Raw genomic sequence first — 21,104 nt, 5'->3', positions numbered from 1 at the left:
CTACAACTGTACTGCACTGGGTGCTGCTACGGCCATGCTGAAACTATTTGAAAATGAATTGGAGGGGATGGCAAGCAAAGTTTCGGCTGGGCTAATTTACCCTCGCCTTTATACCACATTTGCTGCAATACCTTCATTTCTTGGGCTGATTAATGGGCGCAGAAGGGTAATTTAGCACGAGCCCTCAGCTCACATTTAGCCCAACCCAAAGTACTTGCCCATTTGGCACATGGTATTAATTAATCTATCCTTTTGACACGTTTTTAAACTTGAAAAATAACCCATCGCCAAAAGATATTCAAACTTTATTAAATTGATATATTATATCTTATAATTAACTTATAATTACTTATGAAAAGTGTTACCACTATAAAGAGATTATATAAAAATAAATTCATAAATTGACAATTTTATATAATATGTTAGATATATTTTACATCTAATGTACTATATCAAGCCACGTCTATTTGTATATTTATTTTTATAAAAAAAATTTGTGACTAAAGTATTTATCATTATTTAATATAATTCTTATCAATATTATATTATTTTGCCTAACCAATTTTATAACTTTGAGGTATAAATTACAAAAACTATATTTAACCCTATATGCTTTAAAGAAAAATAAACTTTGGAAGAAGGAGACAAATATTGACTAGATAAGCACAGAGTTTTGACACGTTTTTGGGACATGATAATACCATAGATACTTTTTAGGTCAAGTTGTTAATAAAAAAATGAAAAAAATGATTAGAATAGATAGAGCTACTTCGCATATCAACTTATAGAATGAATCAAAATAGATGGGATAAAAGGTTTAATTTGTGGGTTGTAATGTTTCTATGCACTTTTTATACTAAATTGTACTTATGACAGATGAAATGGATCTAACTATGACCGATGACTCTAAATGGTCATGGATATATCTCTACTTATTTTTTAATAAATGATAAAAGAGAATAATCGAAACTTATATTTATATTTTGATGTGATTATAGTTATGAGTGACAATATGTGACACGATCCATTAACTCAATATGAACACGATACAAAATTAACGAGTTTGAATTTGATGTTAACAGTTTTGAGTCAAAACGGGTTGACCCGTTAAGACACAATCTATTAATGGGTCACTAACGGGTCAAACTGCTTAACCTGTTAGTGATCCATTAATTTTTTTATTCAAAATTATAATTATATCATTTTTAATATAAAAACAAAAATACTCTAACCCTATTTCGTATTTGATTTGCCACTCCTAAAATTTATAGTAACACTCTACCGAGATATGATAGTCATGAAGTCATGAATGTGTTATGAATATTTATTTAGAAAAATGATAATCATACAATAATTTTTACAATCTTTTAGATAATTCTATTTTAAATAGAGTATTTTTATGAAATAAATATATATAAAAATAATAACGTTTTACATAAATGCTCTCAATTTAAATTATAATTGTATAAAAAACAAGTTTACACATATCATTACTCGTTTATTAAAGCTACTGATGCTAATGGAAGAGGGCACTCTAACTTAATTCACATGGCTGAAAGTGAAAACTCTCTTTCTTTGACGTGGCTCTACTAAAGTAGTTTTTGTTAAAATATAAAATAAATAATAAAATTTATCTATTTTTATTATTTAAGCTTTTGAAATAATTGATGGTTTTTAAATAATATCAGAGCAGATGTATTAAGTTAAAACTTTGACTCTATACTCTATCTCATTTAATTAAATATTTTATGTGTTGGACTATCTATTAATATAGAATTAGATCCACACGTAAATTGTTAAGATATAAAATAAATAATAATTTTTACATATTTTCAGGAGTATAAGGACAGGCGGTGATTTTTACAGTTTTTAGGAGATTTTCTCACTGTCCCTTTCTCTGTACTCATCTATTAATTTAGTTTACTGGGCTAACATGTGCAATACAAGTATATGTATATGTGTGTTTATATATTATATGCGCGCATACACAGATATATATGCACACGTTGCGAAGGAAATGGCTAAACTAGTCCCTGATTTTGTAAGGAGGGTGAGCTGCTGATCTGGTCCAGATCATCTGGATGAGGGTGGGTTCAGTAGGTCCTGGTTCCTGCCCCCTAACATTTCATAGTTTATTGCATGAGTATTTGATGACAAAATGTGTCATTAATTTGCTTCTTAGAAGGTTATATTTGTAATTGTTTCTTTATTAGTCAAGCCTTGTAACTAAAGGTCAAGAAGTGACCACGTATTCTTTATTCTTTTTTGTCCTTTTGTGAAAATCTGATTCTTTACTCTTGTGGGATCCATCGGCTATTAGATGGCCATATGTCCTTTGATCGAATGAATTAGGGCTTCTTGTATTACGCAGCCTTATAAAAGGCTTGAGATGGATACTGTAGATAAAAGAGAGAATAAGGCAAAGGCTGATAAACAGAGAGAGAGAGGCTTTGAGATAGAGAAAAGAGGGTTTTTGAGAAACTTGTAAATCAGTGAGTAATCTGAGAGAGTTAAGGTCATATTGATGACTTGAATCTTGTAACCTGTACTGCTTTTCGATTTGAAGCTTCAATAAGATGATCTCTGGCCAGTTCCCCCTGTGGATGTAGATCCGAAAGGATCGAACCACGTTAAATCCTTGTATTCTTGGTATTTTCGTTCTACTCTATTCTTTTCAGATTTCGTGCATTTACTGTAAATATTTTTCTTTAATTCATTCTTGGTACGTGTTGCTTTTATTGGTGTTCTTGCTCCAAGAATACTTTTATTACAACAGTATTCTATGGCAATCCATGTTTTTTATAGGCTGTCACTCACTCCCACCGGTCCACCACTCACCTCACTTTTTTCTCATGTATAACAGCTCTTCCCTGTCACCTATCATATTCCTTTCAATCAATACAATTGCTTCCTAATTCATATCAGACGCCATGGCTGCCCAACCCAAGAAGATCATCATCGACACCGACCCTGGCATTGGTAAGTCACCTTTTCTTTTCCCATTGAAGCCCGTTTTATCGGAATCTTTGCTGGACAGTAGAAACATTATCCGGGTGTCCAAGATTTCTACTTGTCATGGATTGTTCTGCATATTCAGACCATCTGTAATATCAAGATTGAGTTTAAGAAGGCGGTGAATGGGATAGAGAAGAGTTTTTACACTTTATAAAGATTTCAAAAAACTGTAATCATTTACTAGTTTTTTTTAGTGTGACCCGTTGCTGGGAGTTGTTACAAGACAGTCAATAAATGTTACTTGGTTTCATGAATAATTTGATATTATTTGTTGGGAGTTTGATATTCAAACTATTTTGAGTTAAGAGTAAGTCTGTTATGATCCATTTTAATGTCTTGTGAATCAGTTTAAGAGTTTAACAAAGTATATTGAGAAGTATTAACACAAACATAAGCTTGATTAGGTGGTCCGGGTTCCTCGGACAGCCGTAGCATTCCTCGAGTTATCCTACCGTTATTTATTATTCTTCTTATTTGATTTCAACCTTCTTACCATTAACAGACTAAAGAAGTCATGCGTGTTCTGTCTGGTTCTTAGAGAACCCAGCAGAAGGAAAAAGAATTTGAAATCTAAATATCCCGTTTGGATTCAGAGATGAGATGAGTTGAGTTTAGATGATATGTGAATAGTAGTGAGATTTGTGAATTAAAATTTGTGAATAATAGTGAATAATAATGAGATGAGTTGAGATGAGATCTCTCAATCCAAACCGGCTCTAAATCTCGAACTTTTCATCGTATGGGATCCTAGAGAACCAAATTGCTCCATTCAAGTATATGTTTTTAAATTAGTTTTGTCTTCTTGGTTACCCATTAGAGGGTTCTGCTTTCTTGTAACCGTACTACTCAGGGCAGTGTTATCTAGTATTCCAATAAATCTTGGAGTTTAATTGATAAGGTGCTTCATGAAACAAATCAGCTTTCCCCCAGATTTGCAATGGGCTTTATGCATTCTAAATTTTATATTTTTCTTATATTTTCATCTTTCCAACATAATGGGAGTTGTTGATGCATGCAGATGATGCTATGGCGATTTTTCTGGCATTACGATCACCAGAGGTGGAGTTGATTGGACTCACAACTATATTTGGGAATGTTTATACGACCCTGGCCACGAGAAATGCCCTGCATTTGGTATAGTTGATTAGGTTCTTTTTATTTGTGGTATTTTGACTCTGCATATGTTAATTCTTGGTACCATTTCATTTGCTGGATTGGATTTGTTTCAAGTGTACCGTTAGAATTAGCATTCTTTGTGTCTTTTAAGGTCAACTGAGTTAACTGTTTTCTTGTGTTTATGATGTAGCTTGAAGTTGCAGGGAGAACTGATATCCCTGTTGCTGAGGGATCTCATGTCACTATTACTGTAAGTAGAGACTGAAAGGCACGATCTTATGGAAGGACCTGCAATTTTGTACTTGAATGAGAAAAACATACAGGGAAATCTGTTGGGAATGCATGTGTATCCTATCATACTTTCACTTGTAGCCGTTGTGATGAATGAAAGCATCTATTCGTCTTGCTAATACTGCTTCGGCATGTGATTAGTGTCTTGGGATTATTCTAGTTGACACTAAGAATGGAAGGACAACCAACCGGAGGTTTCCCTTTGTTATTTTAACATTGATAGTATGTGTTGAATCAAGCAAAACAGAGAGAGATAATAACTGTTTGTATAAATGCCATAGAGAAAAGATGAAAATGTTTCTTATTGCTTGTTGTCCTTATACAGACTATTTGCCTCTTATATAGGCGTAATACAATAACAAACTTTAGGCCTTTGGCCAATCATATTGTAACACCTAGCTACCAATCTGTTATGGACAGATTCTAGAGTATTCCTCCTTATACGTGCTGAATATTTCCATGCGTGCTGGACCACTAATGCTGAGCTGAGGGAGTGATGACTGAGGCCTTAATAATATGAAAGAAAATTTAAAGGAAGCTTTTTTTTTTTATTATTATTATTGTTCTGTTTTTTGAAGGATTTGTTTCAGCTTCATCTGTTGCAATAAAAATCATTTTCCACTATTAACGTCACTTTGAGCTGGTTACCTCATTGAAGAAATCCGACTTCAAGTCTACATGATATCAGCCATGCTGTACATTTTCTGGTTCACCAGTTCATTGAATCTTTGTTTGTTTCCAGAAAGATATGAAACTTCGAGTCGCTGATTTTGTCCATGGTGCTGATGGACTTGGCAACCAAAATTTTCCTCGGCCAAAAGGAGAGCCAATTGAGCAGTCAGCAGCTGCCTTTCTCATTGAGCAAGCAAACCTCTATCCTGGAAAAGTCACAGTGGTGGCACTAGGCGCACTTACAAATATTGCCCTGGTTAAATATCCTCATTAATAGTGTGGTTTTAGCGTAGAAGAATGTCAGTTATATTTTAAAGTATATTATACATTGCTGTAGGCCATTCAACAAGATCCTGCATTTTCTAAGAACATCGGGCAGATTATTCTTCTTGGTGGTGCTTTTGCAATAAATGGGAATGTGAATCCAGCAGCAGAGGCCAATGTAAGTTCTATGCTTTCAGACTCCAATTACCAACTCATAAACTGATAATGTATATTGCTCAGCGATTTATCCAATCTGCAAGCCCTCAAATGAGGTTATGGTCATGGCACTCTTACACAGCTCAAAGTTCACTCAATCATATGTAGTAAGAGGCATGGAAGGAGAGTGGACTCTTTGTCAAAATCCTAGAAACTTTGTTCTGATAAGTCACTCTCTTTTTGAACTTATCATCTCAGAAGAAGCTTTGGAAGTAAGTGTATGGAGCAAATTTTCACTACAGAACTTTCTTGTCCTCAGAGTCTTGGAAATTTGGAAATCCTGCTCTGATAACTTGCTCTCTTCTTGAACATATTATCTAAGATGAAGTTTGGAAGTAATGTTTATGGAGCAATCTGTATAATTTTTAGCAGAGTAGATCTTTTACTGATCATCTTGACTGTCATCTCCTTCCTTCCCTCACCCTCATGCCCACCCACTTGGATTGGATGATCAGATTTTTGGTGATCCAGATGCTGCAGATATTGTCTTCACAAGTGGAGCAGATGTTGTGGCTGTGGGCTTAAATGTTACTCATCAAGTCGTATTGACAGGTACACCTAGACAAATTTGTGGAACTCATTCTTGATGATTATTATTATTTTTATGAATTGTAATATTTATTAACCATTTTTTATAATTAGTATCATATCAGTGCCTTCTAAGTCATATACAAATAGTTCTGGTCAATGATAGGAATTTTGTTCTGCTATTAGTTTAGAGCCATGTCTTCGATGAGAGTGGGTCTTCCAATCGTACAAGTTTCTCCTTATCCTCTTAAAAAAATTACTTTTATTGTAAACAGCTTTGGTTTTGTTTTCGAAACCTACTATTTTATTTTATTTTATTAATTATCATTCAGGGTTCCTTTTGTAGAATCACTACGTCTTGTTTGGATGTTGAGCTAAATTGAAATGAGTTGAGTTCTTTATGAATAGTAATAAGTTGAGATGAAGTGAGTTTTGTGGGGTCTACCTAAAATGAATTTAGATGTGTTTGGATGTTAAGATGAATTTAGATGTATTTATAGGAAGTTGAAAAATATTGTTGGTTCCGTGTGTAAATAGGTGTTGAGTTGAAAAATGTTGTTGGTCCAACGTGTAAAGAGGTTTTGAGTTGAGATTAAATTTAGTGATTTAAAAGTTGAGTATTTAGATGTTAGACTCAGCTTAACATTAGATTGAACTGAGATCAGTCTAATGTTATTCTAATTCATTATCCTTGAAGGTACATAATCTTTCATTAACCCAATGAAATAAATTATCTCAAATGAATTAACTTTCAGAAACCAAATACCCATCACTTGGTGCTGCTTTAGATTGTATAAAGATATTAAGAAATATGGCATATCCGTTCGTGTAAGATACTACCTATTACATTGCAAACCAATAACTATAGCCTTTTATCATCTTTCTGTTCTCCAATGCCACAGTGAAGAATATTTTGATTCTCTTTGTAGAATTATCCATCAGAATTATTGAATCCCTTCAAAATTGTTATACTTGCATGATTCTATTTGTATTTTTTTTCTCACTGTGATCTTACTACTTTCATCGCTTTTGACATATCATAGATGATGATAGACAGAAGCTGGCAAGGTCAGATGGGAAATTTGCTCAGTACTTGTGCAAAATCTTAGAGGTGTACTTCTCTTATCATGATTATGCATACAACACAAAAGGTTTGTTCATTTTTAATTGAGTTGATGGAGCTTCAAGAGTTGGTAGTTAATATTTAATTCCCTTCCCTGATGCTAGTTTTCATCTTGGAGCAGGAGTTTTCCTTCATGATCCGACAACCCTTCTTGCAGCTGTTGATCCTTCACTTATGACATATGCCAAAGGTGTTGTTCGAGTCCAGACCAGTGGCATCACAAGGGGACTGACACTGTTACACGACACACAGAAAAGGTAGGTCTGTCTGTCCACTAAAAACCAGCAGCTTGATGTGGTTTGTGTCTTTTTGGACGAAATGCCTGAAATGATCAATTTTTTTGGGGGGGTGGGGGCATTCAAACACCATTCTTGTTTCAGACAATGGGGTTCTGACCATAATCATGAAATGAATGATCAAGTTCCATTTCCCATTATACAATCGTTTTGATGCTCCAAAAACTTTAGAACTGTTGGATACTAGCATGGTTAAATCTGTAACCATTAAGATCACAACAACTTTCTTTGTAATGAACGACTCGTTTAACCATGGTCCAAAAGCTCTAAGAATGTTGAATACTAGTTTAATTAAATTTTTAACTCTTAAGATAATAACAACTTTCTTTGCAATGAACCAACCAGGTTTGGTGAAGTCACTGAATGGAGTGATAAACCCACAGTGAAGGTTGCTGTCACAGTTGATGCTCCTGCTATTCTCAACCTTGTCATGGAGCGGCTTATGGATTCCTGAAGAATTCAAGCTACTGAGTGATAAATCATAATTCTAGGGAATTGAGCTCGTTCTCAACAGTCCTCAAGTCTTGGATGCAACTTCTTGTCGTGGATTTCATTTGAGATATATCCCACATTACATTGGTTGAGTTCTTGATGATTTTCTATTGTTCTTCGTTTAAGGGCATCTGATCTGGTCACTGCCCATCTAGATGCATCTGTTTTGTGGCATTAAGGTTCATATTTTTATCGTCTTTTAATAAGGATGTCGTGAAACAGCAATTTTATCTCAAGTCCAACGAAGATTTGCACCTAATTTTCTCGGAAACCGAAATGATGCCGAGATAATTTGGGGTACGGAAATGCTTGGAGTTCAGTTTAATAGACAGTCGAAATATATTTTACAATATTTAGGTTCTGTTTAGATGAGTTGAGTTTTTTATGGATAATAATGAGTTGAGATGATGAAATAAGTTTTGTGAGACCCACTTAAAATGACTTCAAATATATTTAAATGCTAAGATGAATTTAAATATATTTATAAAAAGTTAAAAAAAGTTGTGAGTCTTGCTTGTAAAAAAGTTTTGAGTTGAAAAAAGTTGTGTATTCCAAGTGTAAAGAGATTTTGAGTTGAGATGAATTTAATAATTTGAGAGTTGGGTGCTTGGATGTTCTAACTCAACTTAAAATTATACTGAACTGAGATGATATTAATTAAATTCAAATTCCAAACGGGACTTTAGTGTTGTCTGTGTACAATTTTAAGACAATATTAAATATGAGATGAGGTTTGAAATTTATAGGAAATCAAAACAATTTTTAGATGGTTATTTGAGGTGATAAGTGTTTTTTTAAACAATTTTAGGTGTGAAATAATTTGTATTATAAATAAATTTGACAGATCATCTAACTTAAGATGAATTTATAAGACGAATTTTATAAAATTTATTTATAAATCTAACGGTTTCTAATTAATTAAACAAAAATAATAACTGACTGTCACTTCAATCCTTAGTATTCATGCACTGTTCTCCGCATCCTATAATTACTGTCACGATGTGGACCGTGTTCATCTAGCCATAAGAACATTGGAGATGCAAAAGAAATTTGCTGTCTGTCAAACAAAAAAAAAAGGGGAAGGGAAAGAGCAAAACACAGTCGTGTGCTAAAGGTTTAAACTTTCAACCGACGCGACAGAGAGACACAAGAGGAAGGGGAGAGGGAGAGGGTGGGAGAGATGGGTGTGGTGATTAGGGGAGTGATATTGGACGAGTCTGTACTATTAGCCCCTCAACGTGACGACGACCTCCATGCAAACGGATCGTTACAACCCGGTGCTGAGTCTCTCCTTCGTAAGCTCCGCCATTCTAAGTTCCGTACGGTATCCTCTCTCTCTCTCTCTCTCTCTATCCTTAATTTCTTCATTCTTTGCGCAATATATTGTTGATACCTTTTTGGGTGTTCTTTGATTTGTTTTCTTGTTCCTTTTTCTTCCTTTTTTCTACTTCTTGACAAGTGCATGTTACTATAGGATTTTGTACGTGCTCACGATTGCATTCCTTTGTCGAATAATCTTATTATTTGGGGTATTTCGATGATGCGATTCTATTAGGTCGCGTTTTTTTTCTTGTTTGCGCATTACGTGTAGAATTATTGTCAGGAAAATTTGATTCGTGTAGGTTGTAGATTAGTAAATCGGAAAATCCAAATCCAATAATTTTTTGTGTTACTGCAACTCAAACTATGTTCTTTTTCCTGTAAGAAAAAAAAAAAAAACTATGTTCTTTTCTACTAAGGTTTTGTCCTTAACCCTCTAGAAAATGTACTTTTAGATATGGATCTCTCATATACTGTGCATCTCTACAACTGTTGTATTAAATCATTTTTTTGATAGGCTAACTGTTGTATTAAATCATATTGATCGGAGTGCTTTACCTTACCCTTTTGTTTTTCAGGGGATTACTTATGGAGTTGGTCTTTCAGATCATAAGGTGCTTCTTCTTGGGCTACCCATATAACAATTGAACCGTTTGAATAAATATCAATATTGCAAGATCACACAATTTTAGCATCATTCTCATTTTTTTATTGTATGCAAGAAGATCTGTAACATACTCACATTTGAGTATCTCACTATCATTTTTCATCAACATGTTTCTTTTAAAAGTATTTGAATCACACATTTCACTTTTTTTATCAGAAAAAAGTAAAATATGTGATTTAAATTTCATTTTGTTCCAGATTTCATAAGAATTGTTCTTTATTTTTGTGCAAAATTTAATTCCTTTCTCTTATCATTCAGCATTAAACTGCTGTTTATGATTGGTTCAAGACACAACTGAAATTCCTTGTGGTCCATATAGAGTTTCTATACTTTTGATTACAAAGCTGTTAACTATTGTCTCTTCTTGTTGTAGGTGAGTCTTCTTAAAATGATGACAGCAACATACTCGTTTGATTCTTTTATCTTGAATTCATCTTCTATAGACGATGCTAAACATGAGATTATGCTAGCTTGGGGTGACATTGGAGGCATTTTGTACCTAGTTTCTAGTGAGAAAAAGGAAGTCTTCCCTAAACTAAGCAACTGTGGTTGGCTGATTGTTGCTCTAAGTGAGTATCACCATATGCTTTCCCGCAGATTTGAGTACCTCATCGATGCCTTTTCTTTGGTCTTGGGATACATATACTGGGTCTTTTGAAATTTGAAGAGTATTAAGTGTCAACCACTTTAGGTTCTCATAAACGAATGTGGAGTTTTAACACTTAGTTTTTGTGTATCTCATCGGAACATGGTTATTTTGATTTAAAAGCAGCTTTTGGCTTTATGTTAGGATGCATAAATTGGGCTGTAGCCTGCAATTGAACTAGTAAACTGCAAATGGCAGGTGTACAAGGAGTGCCCTACTCTGGGAATTAGTTAATCTGATTGGATGGCAGTGACTCTGTTTTTGGACCTTGTTAATCTGTTTCAATTCTTTCTTGCAGAAAGAAAACTGCAATCATCTAATTCTTTATTATTTTCTGTCACAGGATTGCTTGGGCAAGAATCAGCAGACGGTGCGCACTGCCCTCTCCTGCGTTGATTATGCATAGGATGCTTTTTTAAAGCACTATTATAAATTAATTCTCATCAATATGCTCTGATTTTCTGTATTTCATATTCGGATATTTTCTTTTATATTTGATTTTTATATAGTGAAATTTGATGCTCTCTGTTGACGGGATAACCAATTAAAGAAATTAACTGCTAAATTTGCTGCTTTGCTTTCAGTTATTGAAGATCGTAGTGCATGTGAGGATTCAAGCATATTTTATATCAACCAGATAGAAGAGTTGCCTTTGACTGTATGCCACTTAAATAGAAAGGTTGCAAGCTTATTCCTGATTCCCTGTATCGCTGCTTCAATTGTTGTGGGTGTGGGTGGGTGTGTGAGAGAGAGATTATAGTTTTAATGCATGAAGACTTGACTTGGAGAGAAACAGGTTGTATGTGAAGAGTTAACTAACAGGTTTTATCTAGGATGCAAATATTTTAAGAATGGGTCTTACATTCAAATTCTATTAGAAAAAAAAGGAAACCCAAAGAGAAAAACCTCCCAAATCTTGCCATGGGATGAGCTTCTAAATCCATGATTATACATACTTGGTGAAAATTTGACTAAGTGTTGTTGGTTGGTGGGTTCTCAAGGAAAATAAATATTCAAGTATGGGATTTGCTTTCAAATGCATTTGATTTGAACATGCCATAATTTTATCTCAACAAGTAAACATTCATTAATCTATTGGGGATTATAGAGATGATAAGTGTACCAATAATTCATGTACTGTATGCTACACAAGGCTGTCTGTTTTCTTGGTACATTCTTTTGATTGTGGCGCCTGTTCATGACTTTTTTATTTTTTGCAATGGAAGCAGGCAATTGGCAGCAGTGTCGTGACTGTTGGATATATTATGAAACCTTCTCGTGAAGATGATTTTGCTAAGGTGAGCCCTCTAGGAAGAAATGAAGGTAAGTATTGTTAGTAGGAAATTGAAATTAGAAAAAGAAGAAAGACCTATTGATGAGATGCTCACCACAAACATACATGATGTCAACCCAATAAGTAGGATGCTCCCAGGTTGAGTTTCATGTTAAAGTGGTAATGGCAACTAACAGAACTTGGTGTTTGGACTTTTATTCATTAAAGTGGTTACAACTTCTTTCCATTGATTTTTTTCCTGAAAGAATTGTAGCTGCAGTGGTTATAGGAAATTTGATGAATAAGAATGCTGTAATTATCTGTTCAACTGGCGTTTGGCACAAGAGATGTTAGTTGACTTAATTTGTGAATACTCTGCATGGTTGTGTCTGCAGTTTTGATCATTATAAACTGTATTTTTTTTTATGCGTGCCTTTTGGAGTCATGCAATATAAGGCTCATAAGTTGTCCTGACTTTTGCAGAGGGGTGCATTCCCTATGTATCCTACTCAAAATGGATTGATGTTTTTTCCCCTCATGCTTGAGCTGCCTTTATCACCTCAGTTACAAGAAGTTGACATCGTTCTCCATAAAGCAACTGATGAAATTATATCCATTGACTTGAGCAGTTCTACAAACTTCTCTAACAGAATTGCTTACACCAGGGGCATGCAGGAATTGCAAAGGTGACTTTTCAGGTCCATAGAACTATGTAATTGCACCATCTAGCATGTATAAGGTAATAGGGAGAAGAACCAATATGCCAATGCTAGTTATCAGTCCGAATGAACCTCCATTGAATTATAGTGTTTATAGCAGCCTTTTGTGATCATTTAACCACTAATTATTTATACATGCATAGGTAACGTTTTAGTATTTTGGGGATGCTGCAATTTCTATGTAGCCTAAATTCTTAGCTTCTTATCTTCCAATTAGACTTTAGCTTAAGTGTTAAGTGATTGGAAAAGAGAAAAAAAAAGTTTAAGCCTTGTTTGAGACTTCTGATACTAAGTTCGTGAAATAGAGTTGAGAACTCCAATTTAATGCCATGTTTTTTTGTTGGGTAAGTAATGGTTTATTAGCTGAGGATTAGCCAAAACGCATTGTCTTAAATTGTCTCATGACCTTGTAAGAACAGAATCATAGAACAAGATATCTATGTACGTTTGAGGGATCTTTGGTGACTGTTTTTATGTGTGCATCTTAGTACCAAACAGAAGGAGCATCGTATGATGCAGTTTGTATGTTTTTTTTACTAAACATTTGTTATTGCACAGATACATGGAGCATCATCCGGATTGCTGTGTGATTGACCCATTTAATAACATTTACCCTGTAGTGGATCGGCTGAAAATTCAAGAGATTCTACTTCAGTTGGAGGATCTTAATACTGAGGGCCGCTGTACAATCCGGGGCCCCCATTTTCTCAAGGTTTAACTTCTTGATGGTATTTTCGTTAATGCTTGTAACAACTGCTCTTGCAAATTAATAAAAATAACCTGGATGATGTGCTTGTTTATACTTTATTAACTCTTTGTACTTTGCAACATATAGATATAGAGGTCTTCTATGGATTTATTTGTTACCTATATAATTTCTGAAGCATATTGTTTATATTCTATTCAGCCACCTCAATAGAGGTTTCAATAAAGAGGAAAAAAAATCTTACAGCGGTTATTGATTTCTCATTACTTGTGTTTTTGGCTTTTCCACCCCTTAACTCAACCATTTTATTATTACTTTTTCAATAAAGAAAAAAGGACTATTCATCTTATTGTAGCTATTGAATTTTGTTATTTTCCCCTTTTGCTTCCTCACCTCTAAACTATTTTACTTTGAACTCTTTGTATTCTCAACAGTTAATTTTGATAATTGTTGAGATATAAAAATTGTCATTCCTTAAGATTATAAGAATAAATTTGCGTTTTAGACTCTTTGTAATAGGAAATTGAATTTTAGACAATTAATGCATGATTGCCAAATAATTATTCCTGCACATTGCGTGGGTCAACGACTAGTGTCTACTTTTTTCAAACTATTTATTTATTTGTTCATACTTACCACAAAATCTCTCTGGACTCATACTTGCATCTTTGAATGGAGAATTATCACTAGACTACAATGCTTTTGATTGCTGAAATCCCAATGGTTAAAAGTAGAACTATAATAGTTCTGGTTTGGTTATTATAAGGTACACAGACACAATACTCTCTTGGAATAGTTCTTTTGCAATTTTTATATTTTTGCTTACTCATAAGCACTGCACGCACTACCAAAGACAACTACAAATTTCTCATTGTGTTACTTATAAAAAAAAAAAAAAAAAATTCTCATTGTGTGCATTAAAGTAGTTAGGGATGAGTTTTTTTTATCAGTAAACAAAGTAGTTAGTGATGAGTTAAAAATAGTACATGGAATTTATCAAATGAAAAACGAAGGAAATCAGAAGAGGGAGACAGGGAAAAAGTTGTGGGAATCATGCCATCAAAATGGTAATAATACCAACAACAATAATAGTGGTATTGCTGTTTCAATTAGTGGATCCTTTTAGATATTGATTGAATTTCTCCACAAATTTATTAAGGCTGGATCTTGATTTTGCAGGTTGATAATTTTAATGAACTTGATCTAGTGCAAAGGCTGTCTGAAGCCAAATTATCTCTTCCGAGTATAGTGAAACCTCAAGTTGCCTGTGGTGTTGCAAGTGCTCACAATATGGTACGCAGTTTGTCCAGTTTCATTCTGGATTCTGGTATTATAAATTCAAATTTCAAGTTCTTTGATGAAGCTTCTGTGTATTTATTCCAATTACCTCGGACTTCCATATTGCTAGAACCTTTTGCTAATGACCAAAATAGATTCCATACTTTTGAATGAAGAGTATAAGGCCTTTGATAGTATTAGAAAACTTCTGTATTTACTACTTATAAAAAAAAAAGAAAACTTCTGTATTTACTTTTTTTTTTAATAAGTAAACGATTGTATTGATAGAATAGGCATAGCCCATGTACATAAGATGGTATACAAGAAAAAACACCCATTTAGGAAGGAGAAAAGGAAACAAGAAAATCATGCAGGTCTAAACCATTAAAATCTTCTTCTTCTTTTTTTTCTTCTTTTTTATAGCTATGGCCCATAGGAATAACATTCTAACAAAAAAAAGTCTAAGATCCTCAAATGATCACTCCTTGTGTTCGAACATCCTGTTAGTCCACTCTTGCCATAAGTACATAAAATACAAATAGGAACCATCTTCCAACGACTTTGATTTGTGGAATACCTCCTAGATTTGTCCAACAAGCCAAGAGCGTCTCCACTGTGGTAGGCATAACCCAAGCTACCTCTAATCTGTTGAACACCTCAACCCATAACACTCTAGCAACATCATAATGCAGTAGAAGATGATCCACAGTTTCACCGCTCTTCTTGCACATGCAACACCATTCTATTATGGTCACCCCACGTCTTCGCAAATTATTTGTCGTCAAGATCTTTCCCAATGAAGCTGTCCATGCAAAGAAAGTCGCTTTGGGAGGCGCCTTATTACGCCAGGTCCTCTTCCATGGAAACTGAGTGTTCTGTACCTGTATGAGAGACTTATAGAACAATCGAACTGAGAATGTGCCTTTACCTGCCGGTACCCACCACAACTTATCATTTCCTTGGATACTCGGTCTCACATAATACAAAAGTCGAAAGAACTCCTCAAAACTACCAACTTCCCAGTCTTGAGCCGCCCTGCTAAAGATTATGTTCCATTGTATTTGATCCCTAGCTATCACCATAAAATTAGCCACTGAAGCTTCTTTCTCACATTCCATCCTGAATACTGAAGGGAATAAATCTTTGAGTGTATTATTTCCATAACATGTCGCTCAAGAATTTTATTCTAGAACCATTTCCCAACACAAGTCTAGTGTGACAAGAGAACACCTCCCATCCCCGACTAATATGCTTCCAAATCCCCACTCTGTGAGGTCCATTTACCTCTCTACTACATGTACCCCCCCACACACTTCCATATTTATAATTAATCACCAACTTCCATAGAGCTTCCGGTTCCGTGTTATATCGCCACAACAATTTCCCAAGTAATGTCCTATTGAAAGTCTCTAGATTTCTAATACCCAACCCTCCCATGGGAATTGGGGAACATACCTTCTTCCATTTGACTAGATGGAATTTAAAGTCATCCCCCACCCATACACCATGGTATGTTATGGAAATCTTATAACATTAAAGTCACCACCTATACACCATGGTAATTCCCACCAGCTATATACTCCAGCTAATTCTTCCCATAACATACTTCTATTGCTGTCCAAGTTTGGCCCGTAGATACCAGCAAAGGCCCACATAAAGTTATCTTCCACACTTCTAAAAGAACATGCCACTGTGTACTCCCTTATAAAGTCCTCCATTCTCTCCACCACTCTTCTATCCGTTGTCACAAAACTAAATCTCTTTGGAATTTTTTCTGGATTTGTTTAAATAAATTGGCATTTCTTAAAAACTTTATTTGGCTAGAGCGCAAATATGGTGTTGTGTTTGATGCAGATATAGCATTACGATTTTTAACATTTATTTTCCTTTCCGAGTTTTTTTTGCCTTGGAATATGTGGCTGCAGTGTGCACAGAAAATATTTGAAAAACAATGAGTTACAAGGATATCTATAATCACATCTATTCTGCCTTGAAGGAAAAAATATTATCGGGTCCTTTCGGTCCTTCATTCTGTAAGCATAATGGGGATTCTGGTTCAATCAAAGACAAATACCAGCTTGTTGGTTATACCTGATTTCTTATCAACAGTCTATTAGTTTGTAGCCAAAAATATGAAAAGAAAACAAAACAGTAGAACTTAGACATTTACAATCTGGTATTGCAAGTTGCATTTCAAGAAAGGCTGTAGGGACTGGGAAAGATAAGAAGCTAATTTGCTGTTTAAACATAGTTTTACGAGTTTAAGTTTGTGATTGTCAATTTCAGCTTCAGGTTTTTCCCTCGTTATCCAAAACCTAGCTCCATTTGTTAAAAGATGTTTACACTTTTAACTTTGCTCGGATTGCATTTTGTATTCATTGTTTGCATAATTCTTCTGCAGTTTCAAACACATGAAAAACTTGTTGCCCTTATCTTTAATTTTTTGATTGCATACATCGTCTTTCAATTTTCAGGTTGTGTATGGTTTCTTTTTTATCCTGTAGCTGCATTCCTATTTAGTGCCAGATCTTGCCTTAAACTATGATCCTCTCTTTCTTTTGCTTGAATTCCAACTGACATGCATTATTGACACGTGATATCATATTATACTTTTTGCTGGAGACTTAATACAACTAATTTTCATTTAAAAAGATATTAGCTCCCAGATTCTTGCATTCGTGGTTTAAAATAGTTAATTGGTTCTCATGATTTTCTTGCAAGCATCCATGCAACTAATTAGTTTATATTTCTTCCGCTTGCCAACTTGTAGACATTGATGTGACTAGTCTATAACATTTTTTTGGTATATAATCGGCAAGGTATAATGATCCGTGCTCTCTCTCTAAATTTTATTTTAATTACCTCCTGTAATCTTTTATATAACAGGCAATTGTGTTCAGAATTGAAGATTTTAAGGACTTGAGTGTTCCTCTTCCAGCTGTTGTGCAGGTGAGCAAGAAACAACTTTCATAATGAAGACTTTAGGTTAATTCTTTTGCCCAATCATGGCAAATAGTTTGTACTCAATCTTGTCTTCCTGAGTTATTTCAATATAGCAATGGGAGAAACTCCAATAATATGTTGAACCGTCGCAGAAGAGGGTGTTAGGGCAGGCACCTGTCAAAGGCATCCTTGTTGTGGTTTCTATTTTGTAAAGCAGGTTCTGTTGAGTGTTGAGTATAATGGACTACTCATTTTGAAATTGGAACTGCAGGAATATGTGGATCATTCATCCACTCTGTACAAATTTTATGTCATGGGTGAAAACGTTTTCCATGCAGTTAAAAAGTCTACACCAAATGCAAATATGTTAATGAAATTATCTGAAAGTAATGGACTCAAACCTCTTGTCTTTGACAGGTATGTGTTTTTTCTTGCATCTGTTCTTCTTTCTTTTTTGCTTATGGTTTGATACCATATGGTATCTCCTCCTTAAATAAGGGGTGGTGTGCGAGGTGATGCGTTCAATCCCATGTGCATGTGGGTTTTCATTTACGTATTAAATAAACTTCTCTCTTCTTTTGGTCTTTGCTTTGTTGATATATGTTCAAGAAAATATATTGAAGGACCCATATTGTACTGATTTCTCCCTGCAGCTTAAAATCTCTGCCCACTGCCAATGACGACAAACATTGTGGCTGTGATAATTACTCCAAAGCCACTAATCATTTTATTGATCTTGAGCTGGTCACTGATGCTGCAAATTGGCTTATGAGAAAGCTTGATCTTACTATCTTTGGCTTTGATGTTGTTGTAAGTATCCAATTCAAAATTTCTTAGCTACATATTTTACAGGAGTTTAAATCATTACTAAATTAACCTGTCAAAGGTCCATTTACCATTACATGATTGTATAGCAGAGGGCCTTTGGACAAATATGTACAATTGATTTTCTTCGTCACTGAACCATGTAGATTAGCACACAAAAAATTGAAAAGAAATCTTTCAGAGTAATGAGGGTCAATCCTCTACCATAAAACCCTGGAATTTCTTTCTCCCTCAAACTTGACCTTTAGAAGCAGCTAATCTCATGGACGTTATTTCCATCATGACTTCCTGACCCTGGAATATTCAGGTATCCTATAGCCACTGTCCTATCCATTTTAAAATTTAGCAGAAGGATTTGTCTTGTGTAACTTAAATGTTATCTATAACTAGTACATATAGTTTCGGTAAAATTGAAGCCTCTTGAACTGATTTTGGACATCCTATTGTTTCCCAAGCAGATCTGATAGAATTCTTGAAAATTTGTGCGGGAAACTCCTTGCCGGGATCAGTCAGGACTTTGTTCTAGACACCGGGTGGCAATAAATTTTTTTTTAAAATCAGGTCAAAGCAGCAGTGGTTGAAAAGGTAGTGACAGACTATGGAGAAGTTCTACATATGATTTTTAGGGATATCTTGCCTCTTGAAATTAGGGATTGACTTTCATGGTGTCATTAGAGTGTGGCAAACAAGAAAAGACCGCTACAAAATTGTTCCAGATATGTGAGATGGGCCCCTTGGGCTTAAGTGGTGTGTGTGTGTGTTGGGGGGGGGGGGGGGGCATGCAGGAGTGTTGAAGTAGGCCTTAGGTTCAAATATTACCCTTCAAAACAAATAAGAAATGAAATTAAGCTGGAGAATACTGCACCTAACTTTACCACAAAATTATGTTATGAAGCTAGGGGGAAGGAGATGTGTGGATGGGAGTTAGGGTTACAAAGCGCCGAAGACATACTCGAAGACAAGATAGAACTGAAGTGATGAGTTCGGGAAGTCAAGTGAAGTGGAAGTCAAGTGAAGTAGAACATGATATCAAAACGCACAGCAGCAACCTGGGAAGGAGTATCAAAACGCACCGCAGCAGCTGGAATTGGAGCTCACCGTTTCATCCCAAACCGCACCGTTTCATGAAACCCATTAAACGCCCCGTTTGCTTATTTCGGTCATTACATTGCAGACTTGTGTTCTTTAAAACGTAGAGAACTTGTTATTTTAATTCCTGCTTTATTCGGTTATGTGTCAGGACACGTGTCCATATCTTATTGCTTTTGTTAGTTACTCCTGCGTGGGTATTAGTATCAATCCGCAAGCACCAAAGGAAAGGATCTGACATTTTATTTTGAAGAATATTGAATCAATTCTATGGGAGGTTAAGGGTCCCTCGAAGAACCCTATATCCATCTTTTTCACAGTATTTTCCTTACAGTTATTTCCACAAGCAGCTAATCTGCATCACGATTCCATCAATAATCAACCCAGAAATACCATTCCCAACCCAGCCGCAACATACCCATCACAAGACCATTACAAATTAGGTTCCTAACGAGGTGACGTATGGCACAAAAGCTCAACATCACAGCTAAAGGGCCCAAAGTTAACAGAAATATTTCTTTTGTGAGCCTGAATCTGCTCTGGGTAGAGGATGATGGGGACATCTTTTAGGTTGCGGGAGGGGAACTCAAGGATGGCGTAGTCCATCTTTAGCTTTTACATTGAAGAGTACATTGTTTCAGTGGAATTGGTTTATATTTGTAAACTTTTTTGTTAAAGCATGTGCAATGGGCATTATTATTGATTATGCAAAAATCACTACTCCACGTTCAGTGGTGGTGTGAGAGGTGCCCAGGTGAGAGAGGTCCACTGGTGGGGTCTCTTTTCTTTTATTTCTTAATTAACCAAATTACAATTATAAAAAATATTCTTCTACCATATCAAGGTGGAACAATGAAGAGTGAATCTATGTTAAATAAAAGCATGCATGTGTTAGCCAATACTGTGTTATTTAGATATGCTCTAGGCATGTGGTTGATTGCATCCTGCTACTGGTGAAACAAACCGTGATTGATAGATATCTTGCTTAATTCCTCTCTCCTCTTCATAAACTTTGTCTGTTGTGCTGCAATTTCAGATTCAGGATGACACTGGTGATCATGTCATTGTGGATGTAAATTATCTCCCTTCATTCAAGGAAGTGCCTGATGATATTGCAATACCTGCCTTTTGGAATGCCATTAAAATGAAGTTCGAGTCGAGAAAGTCGAATTAATGAAGCAACAATGGCTCCTCTTTTACCATGATGAGCAGGTGTGAAGATATATATAGTCGACGATGATCACCTCCGATTTAAAGAGGCCAACCATGATCTTTTTATATCCAAATTCTATACTGCTCTCTTATCTTTAAGCTCAATGTAATCTCTCTCTTCAAGCAAGTTCTTTGGACTTACACCCATGCCCAGAAATACTGCAAAGAATCCATAGTTTATACTTCTGTTTCCTTTCTTTGGTTTTACCCCTTTCTTTTTGGGGGGTATTAAGTACTTGGGTCAAATGAGCAACTTGTTTGTAATGAATATCTACCTTTCTTCAACCTGTCTCTTATGTTGATGCTCATAGGATGTGATTTTGTAGTTTAAACTTTGTGGCCAGAGATTGATGACATCGGTCGACAATATTCAATCAATCCTGGTTTAATTCCGGGGTTGAAATTCAATCGGT

At 35.1% G+C, this 21,104-nt stretch overlaps 2 protein-coding genes across 5 annotated transcripts; both read left to right on the top strand.

Moving 5' to 3' along the window:
- The first annotated feature begins 2,399 nt into the window (after positions 1-2,399).
- LOC109005035 (probable uridine nucleosidase 2) lies at positions 2,400-8,272 on the top strand. Of its 3 annotated transcripts, none has more exons than XM_018983798.2 (10): positions 2,400-2,586; positions 2,864-2,979; positions 4,034-4,149; positions 4,322-4,381; positions 5,165-5,350; positions 5,432-5,536; positions 6,030-6,126; positions 7,146-7,253; positions 7,347-7,482; positions 7,867-8,272. In XM_018983798.2, exons 2-10 carry the CDS (start codon positions 2,931-2,933, stop codon positions 7,973-7,975), a joined length of 966 nt encoding a protein of 321 aa, XP_018839343.1. In that variant the 5' UTR covers positions 2,400-2,586; positions 2,864-2,930; the 3' UTR covers positions 7,976-8,272. The 3 variants fall into 3 exon arrangements, with proteins under 3 accessions (XP_018839343.1, XP_018839341.1, XP_018839342.1); XM_018983796.2 differs by having other exon boundaries at positions 2,400-2,649; XM_018983797.2 differs by having other exon boundaries at positions 2,400-2,979.
- Positions 8,273-9,033: 761 nt separating this feature from the next.
- LOC109005036 (inositol 1,3,4-trisphosphate 5/6-kinase 4) lies at positions 9,034-21,023 on the top strand. 2 transcript variants are annotated; one of them, XM_018983801.2, is made up of 13 exons: positions 9,034-9,337; positions 9,912-9,947; positions 10,374-10,569; positions 10,990-11,016; positions 11,231-11,325; positions 11,876-11,944; positions 12,403-12,605; positions 13,197-13,350; positions 14,524-14,637; positions 17,509-17,571; positions 17,837-17,982; positions 18,219-18,375; positions 19,286-20,509. In XM_018983801.2, the coding sequence occupies exons 1-13, from the start codon at positions 9,194-9,196 to the stop codon at positions 19,316-19,318; spliced, it is 1,437 nt and encodes a 478-aa protein (XP_018839346.1). In that variant the 5' UTR covers positions 9,034-9,193; the 3' UTR covers positions 19,319-20,509. The 2 variants fall into 2 exon arrangements, with proteins under 2 accessions (XP_018839346.1, XP_018839345.1); XM_018983800.2 differs by lacking the exon at positions 19,286-20,509 and adding an exon at positions 20,516-21,023 and having other exon boundaries at positions 9,036-9,337.
- The last annotated feature ends 81 nt before the right edge of the window (positions 21,024-21,104 follow it).

The sequence above is a fragment of the Juglans regia genome, chromosome 12 (assembly GCF_001411555.2).
Source record: "Juglans regia cultivar Chandler chromosome 12, Walnut 2.0, whole genome shotgun sequence".
Lineage (NCBI taxonomy): Eukaryota > Viridiplantae > Streptophyta > Magnoliopsida > Fagales > Juglandaceae > Juglans > Juglans regia.
Note: the sequence above shows the minus strand (reverse complement) of the source record. Positions and strands in the feature narration are given on the sequence as shown.

Bases quoted from the DNA above. Each gene is read 5' to 3' on its own strand.
- LOC109005036 (XM_018983800.2), top strand. From the start codon at position 9,194: ATGGGTGTGGTGATTAGGGGAGTGATATTGGACGAGTCTGTACTATTA. The intron at 9,948-10,373 runs GTGCTTCTTCTT...TTCTTGTTGTAG, and splicing joins TTGGTCTTTCAGATCATAAG to GTGAGTCTTCTTAAAATGAT. The intron at 11,945-12,402 runs GTGAGCCCTCTA...TGACTTTTGCAG, and splicing joins GTGAAGATGATTTTGCTAAG to AGGGGTGCATTCCCTATGTA.
- LOC109005035 (XM_018983798.2), top strand. From the start codon at position 2,931: ATGGCTGCCCAACCCAAGAAGATCATCATCGACACCGACCCTGGCATT. The intron at 4,150-4,321 runs GTATAGTTGATT...TTTATGATGTAG, and splicing joins CGAGAAATGCCCTGCATTTG to CTTGAAGTTGCAGGGAGAAC. The intron at 7,254-7,346 runs GTTTGTTCATTT...ATCTTGGAGCAG, and splicing joins TTATGCATACAACACAAAAG to GAGTTTTCCTTCATGATCCG.